At 45.5% G+C, this 6,026-nt stretch overlaps 1 protein-coding gene across 1 annotated transcript; it reads left to right on the forward strand.

Annotated features, from left to right (window-relative positions):
- The first annotated feature begins 395 nt into the window (after positions 1-395).
- Positions 396-1,207, forward strand: LOC117184924 (proteasome inhibitor PI31 subunit). The gene has a single exon (XM_033384117.1). The coding sequence runs from the start codon at positions 486-488 to the stop codon at positions 1,176-1,178; it is 693 nt and encodes a 230-aa protein (XP_033240008.1). The 5' UTR covers positions 396-485; the 3' UTR covers positions 1,179-1,207.
- The last annotated feature ends 4,819 nt before the right edge of the window (positions 1,208-6,026 follow it).

Consider the following 6,026-nt stretch of genomic DNA (forward strand, 5'->3'; position numbering starts at 1 on the left):
ACCTAACCTAATACTCATTTTGAGTATCGGGTATACAAAAATGCAAGATACTCGTATGTGAGACTTTAGCAGGAGAAAACAGAAAATAACGAAGAAAATTTATATGGGAAGAGGACCTATTTTACAGAAAGTGTGATATGTACATGTATACAATAACATATATATAAACATATATATAATATCCCTCATAAGAGATGAACAGACTTCGCTTGCTGGAATTTATAGAAAAGAGTGGGTACCAAAAGTAGATAAAAGGCGCCAAAAAGGGAAAAACGTACAGATTAATATACTCTTAACTATGATTGGAGGCGTCGTAAATTTATCTGGAGGTAGATTTCGGTAGGGAGTGCCTGTGCAGGTTGGAAAGATTCTGAAAAAGGGGTCTCAGAACCTAGTACTCTCTTAGCATTCTGTCAGGGGAAAAATCAAAAAATTTCCCCCCCAAACACGCACAAGCAAAACACACACTCGACATCAGCAGACCAATGAATGACACTGATGATAATGGCCCGCATGCAGCATTACCATCGTCCTTCGTGTCGCTAAGGTCGGTTGGTACCACGACGTTCGAGGCCAAGACGGTGTCAGCTTCTGAGGACGGTCAGTTCTACGGCTGGCAGCTCCTTTTCTACTCGATCCGGCGAAGCATACGCAAGAAGGCAGACCTGCTGCTGGCACTGGCCCATTTCCTCGTCACCAAGCAGTATCATCTCCGGAGCGTGGACCCGGAGCACGGGCAGGGCATCAGGATGAGCGCCGGGAGTAGACTAATTCCGGTGGATCCCGGCAGAGGTGGCAGCGAGTTGCTGCCAATGCACTGGAACCGGGAGTCCTCTAAGTATCGGCTGCACTATGTGGACGAGTTGGACCACCAGTACGTCTTGCTGGCTAGGCTTACGCATCAGGATCTGGTGATCAATCTGCAGAACTGGACAAGCAAGCGAATGTCCATCACCTGCCTGCAGCCGGAGGACCTGGTCCAGACCCTCCACAATTCAGATTTGGGCCAGTGCATTCCCACCGCCCATCAGGTGATGCATCATTTGCGCGTTTATCTGGTGAATCCGGTGGTACGGGGCCGCAGAAAGGGCTTACCTGAGTCCAGACCCGATTCCTTGAAGGGTAATTATAATCTCTGTCATAGTGTCACTGCCTTGGGGAGTGAGAAATCAGAATAAAGCCACACGATGCTTGGGGGTGAAATATATGCTTTGGAATTATACTTTATTTACACCAAATACTGGTGTCCTGTATATAAAGAGAAAAATATGTTCTACATATTTCGGAGAGAATGTCCATAGCTTTAAAGCGAATAAAGGGACGGATGGATTCTTTTGCTGCCCCACAGCACTTTCGGGCAATTCCCCATGGTGCTATCGATCTGTGTGTATGGAATGCTATGAGGATAGGATTATGCAACCATTAACACTGCACGCCAGCATTTATTTTTAAGCATCAGTCACCGCACAATGGTGCAGGCCCAGCTCTAAGAGAGAATAAACACTTAGTGGGCAATTTTTGGTGGAATTATTTGTGAAGAGGCAGCAAATGTGGCCATTTGAAACTGGGGAATAGGGAAGCCTAGGGAACCGATTTCCAATCAGATTAATCATTTGCCTTGAAGTGCGAAATGAAAATGTCAATCCTTTTTTGTTTCAGTTAAGTGGTTTAATGACCTTACTCTTTTTGTGATTTCCCTTAATTCCCATTTACAGTATATTACGATGCAGAAGGCTAATCTGGGGATAGTTCTGCCGTTTAATTCGGTCAGTGGGCAACTGCCAATCCATCCAATCATCCACCAACCCCATCGACCTATTCATTCGGAATTCAGTGCGGAATTTGTTGCTACATTTAAATGGCACCAAGCTGTCCGCCATCAACCATCAAGGACCACAGGGCCTGGCTCTACTAAGCTTTTCTGCCAACTCATCTGGTTTGCTTTTTATGTTTTTGATGTGCCATGGAAATCCATTAGCATGGTAGGCAGGCAGGCCCTATACATATATGTACATAAATATGAAAACAATCTGAGTTGTAGTTAATCGTTGCATTTTAGACAGATATTCCAGTTGATAAGACCATGGAAGAGCTTAATGATTTAATAATTTAAATTTGAATTTTAATAAGTACAACCCTCAACATCTACATAGATAGTAGATCCAATCAACTAATGAATGTGTCCAGCTACTTCTATTATATGGGATTCTGCAGAGAATGGCTTTATATTTTCCATCTGCCTGACACTTTGGCTCGTGCCCTGCCCCGTGTCACTTGACATTTTTTTTATCTGACCATTTGAATTTGTTGCGCATCGTTTTTCGCCCATTCTCTCTCGGTTTTGGGGGTTAAAAATGTTGAGTTGGGGAATGCTGGAGATGGGGATCGGAATGGCTCAGACTTGAACGCATTTCCCTTTTGGGTATGGTGCCTGCCAGTCCTGCCTAAATAGAGGACACTCTTGGTGTCATTAATGAAGTCAATGGAGACAATAAGGCCGGCGTATCAGCATGGAATGGGAGGCAATGGGCGGGTCCACGGGTCAACCAAGTCAAGAAGGCGCCCACGGGCCACTTCTAACTTTATATCCTGATAGGCCCAGCCATGGACTACGCCATGGAATGACCCTTCCTCCCAGTCTTTTTCGATTTGCTATTCGTCTATTGGTTTATTTGCATTCTCCATCAATTGCTTATTAATTGTTGCCAGGCGAATGGTTATTGGAATGGGAGATCGGGGCTTGTGGCGCTGGTTAGTGGAAATTGCTTTTTTAGAATTGGCTACCATTTACAGGAAAATTCGCTTATTATTAATATTGGGCAAAGTCACAAAGAAAAAGCCAAGCCGAATAACAATAGACATAGACAAGTTGATGGAGACACACAGAGAGAGAAAGAGAGAGAGCGAGAGAGAGAGAGAGGGAGAGAGAGAGCTAAGGATTGGGAGAAATAAACACGGTAACATCGGGAAGTAAGAAAGAGCAAGAAAAAGAACAAAAGTGTAGGTAACAGCAAACCAATTCGGCTCAGACGCAAAGGAATCAATCGACAAACAGCAGAAAGGGAAACAAAATCAAGCCAGAAAAAGTCCAATCAGACCTCAGCGAACATCGATTGCTCTTACTGGGGAATATTTTTAAGCCATTGATAACAGAGCCACACAACAACTTAGTCAGTAGGGCTCTCTTCCGGCAGACGACGCTAATATTTAACGACACGACAAAAAGTGCGTGCGAGAGAGAAAGAAAATCATTCTTAATTTTGGCTAAAAAAATGATGCGATCTGATCCAGATTCGGCAATCTGATAGGTATGGTTATTCTCTATTATTGTTCGTTTTTAGTTTTCTCGTATCTTCAATTTGTGGGGGCGGAGTGAGATCAGTGAGATCTAAGAGGAGTGTGGATATGAAATTTGGTTACTCTCGCCTTAATAGTCTCTGAGATTTGTGGATGCCCCAGATTTTCGTTTGAAATTGTTTTCTTGATTCTGGCTATAATAATTATACGATCTGGTTCAGGTTTTGCACTCTAAAGGATATAGTCATCCTCTACCACTCTGCGCTTTCTGTTTTCTCGTATCTTTTAAATTGCTCTTATCTTCGCTTTTTGTGGGGGTGGAAGTGGGCTGGGCGAAGTCTTGAAATATTTTTGTAACAGTGACATATCACAGAAGTCCGGATATTAAATGTAAAGGAATACCTGTAAGGTGAAAGGTGTCTATGCGAACCCGAGGGGGTCCCATAACGAATCCGGAGTGGGTGGCAAGGCAACTCCCAAAGCTGACACCTTGGAGAGGCAGCTAGGCAATACTGCGGCTGCCCGACCTTCTGGTAAAGCGGAGGGGGATGACTTGCTGTTGACAAGCGCCCAAGCCAAACGCTACCTGAAGATGGTGGAATGGGCTTCAACTGTGCTCCCGGAGTTTACTTTAGAACAGAAAAAGGTGGCTCCCCAAGCTAAGAGGCAGCGCTCGCAGGAAACATCGGGACCGGTAGAAAAAAGCTCCTGAGAGCTGCCCAATGTCGCTTTTGCGCAGATTGCCAAGGAGAGGACGCTAATTGGCGTCCTCGACAAAGGCAGCGCAGAGGGAAGGATCCCAAGGTTGTTGCAGGGAAACGTCAAGATAATTGCCTGCGAAGACGAGCTCTCCGTGAAGCTGTATAAAGCGGCGGTGGCGCAGGTCAGCGAGGTGTATGCTGGGGCGAAACTCGTTGCAGTCGACTGGAGCGAGGTGCCCAGCAGACAGAGGGCCAGAATTTGGGTGCCGGCTAACTTCAAAGAGCCAGAGCGCATCCTCAAGATGTTGCAGAGGTGCAACCCAGGCCGACCGACCTCGGATTGGAAGGTAGCCAAGGTTAAGACGACACAAGGGCGGACTACTCAGACGACTCGGACGAAGACATTACAGTGGTGTATAACCCTGAAGATGGTCCTAAGGATACTTCAAATCGATCTCCACCACTGTAAAGCAGCATTAGCTGCCCTCATACTCCGCTTGGACGCGAGCGGAGCAGACAGGCCTAGTCCAGGAGCCTTGGGTGGTAGGAAACAAGGTCTGTGGATTGGGGACGAGGGAATACAAGATCATTGTATCCAAAAATGAAGGTAAGACCCGGACCTGCATACTTGCGAGAAAGCACCCAAATATCTTTCTGATCCATAATTATAGCGATGGCGATAACACGGCGGCAAGCCGGGAGATAAACGGAACTCATCTCAGGCTGGTGGCGTCCTATATGGCCCACGAGGAAGATGATCCTCCCAACGAGCTTGTTCGCAAAATAGCCAGCGACAGCGAAAGGACGGACAAAGATCTTCTAACAGGTTGCGATGCCAACGCCCACCACACCCAATGGGGAGCACGGACACGAATGTAAGGGGTGAGTCACTGTTCAGCTTCATCCTGGACTCAAATTTATTCATTTGCAATCGGGGCAACGACCCCACATTTATAATTAAAAATCGGCAGGAGGTTATTGACCTCACGCTAGTGTCAAACAAACTGTTAGACACAATCAAGAGCTGAAAGGTCCTAGAAGACCATTCCTTCTCGGACCACAGGTACAACCCCGGAAAAGCCAACTGGGAAAAATATAGCACAACCCTGGAGGAACTACTCCCTGTCAACGCCCCTGAATGCCCGAACACGGAAGACGACCTAAACCGTCTTGTGAACAGGTTCACGGATGTGTGCAATAAAGCCTTCAAGGCAGCATGCCCTTCTAACAGACCAAGGGGGAAAAAGAAACCCTCTTGATGGGCTAAGCAACTAGATACCCCTCGCAGAACTTGCAGGGCTCTTTTCAATAGAGCTACAAGAGCAAATGTGGATACTCACTGGGCAGACTATAAAGCCAGTCTAGCACTATACAAAGAGTGCCTCCTAGCAAAAATTTTGCTCCGTTGCTCACTTAGATTGCTCACTTGCTCACTTAGATTGCTCAGTTGCTCACTGTTCACGCACAGATCACTAAGCACCACAGATTTTAACACAAATAAAATAAGTAACATTTCAATTTTAATCAAACATTGGTATCTAAAAAAAATGGCAATGATTTTAAATTTCACTATACTTTCGAAGTATCGAATATACTTCGAATTAGCGACATACTGAAATTTCAAAACAATAAACTGTAAAATGAAATGTTCAATCCTTTTGGATGGATCGTTGGGGCTCAACCCTCCGATCTGTTTTATTGTGATTTATGTTCTGTATTTTACAATTGTGGTTTGGGCTTTTGTAAGCCAAAAGCCGCGGAGCTGCGCTGCCAGTGACGCCGGCAGCGGAGCGGCAGAACTATGTGTTCTTATCTCTTATATGTTAATATGTATATGCTCAGCGCTGTTGGCAGCGAGAGCGCGAGGGAAGATATATGTGTGTATGCATGTATATTAGTGCCGTCAAGTCATGGGAACATGCTGACGCTGCACTTGGGTCGCTCGAGGCATTCTTGAGTGAATCGTAATACGATCACCCAGAATGTCTGGGACTTTATTGTTACGTAAACACTGAAACAAAGTGTTAC

Source organism: Drosophila pseudoobscura, chromosome X (genome assembly GCF_009870125.1).
Source record: "Drosophila pseudoobscura strain MV-25-SWS-2005 chromosome X, UCI_Dpse_MV25, whole genome shotgun sequence".
NCBI classification, from domain to species: domain Eukaryota; kingdom Metazoa; phylum Arthropoda; class Insecta; order Diptera; family Drosophilidae; genus Drosophila; species Drosophila pseudoobscura.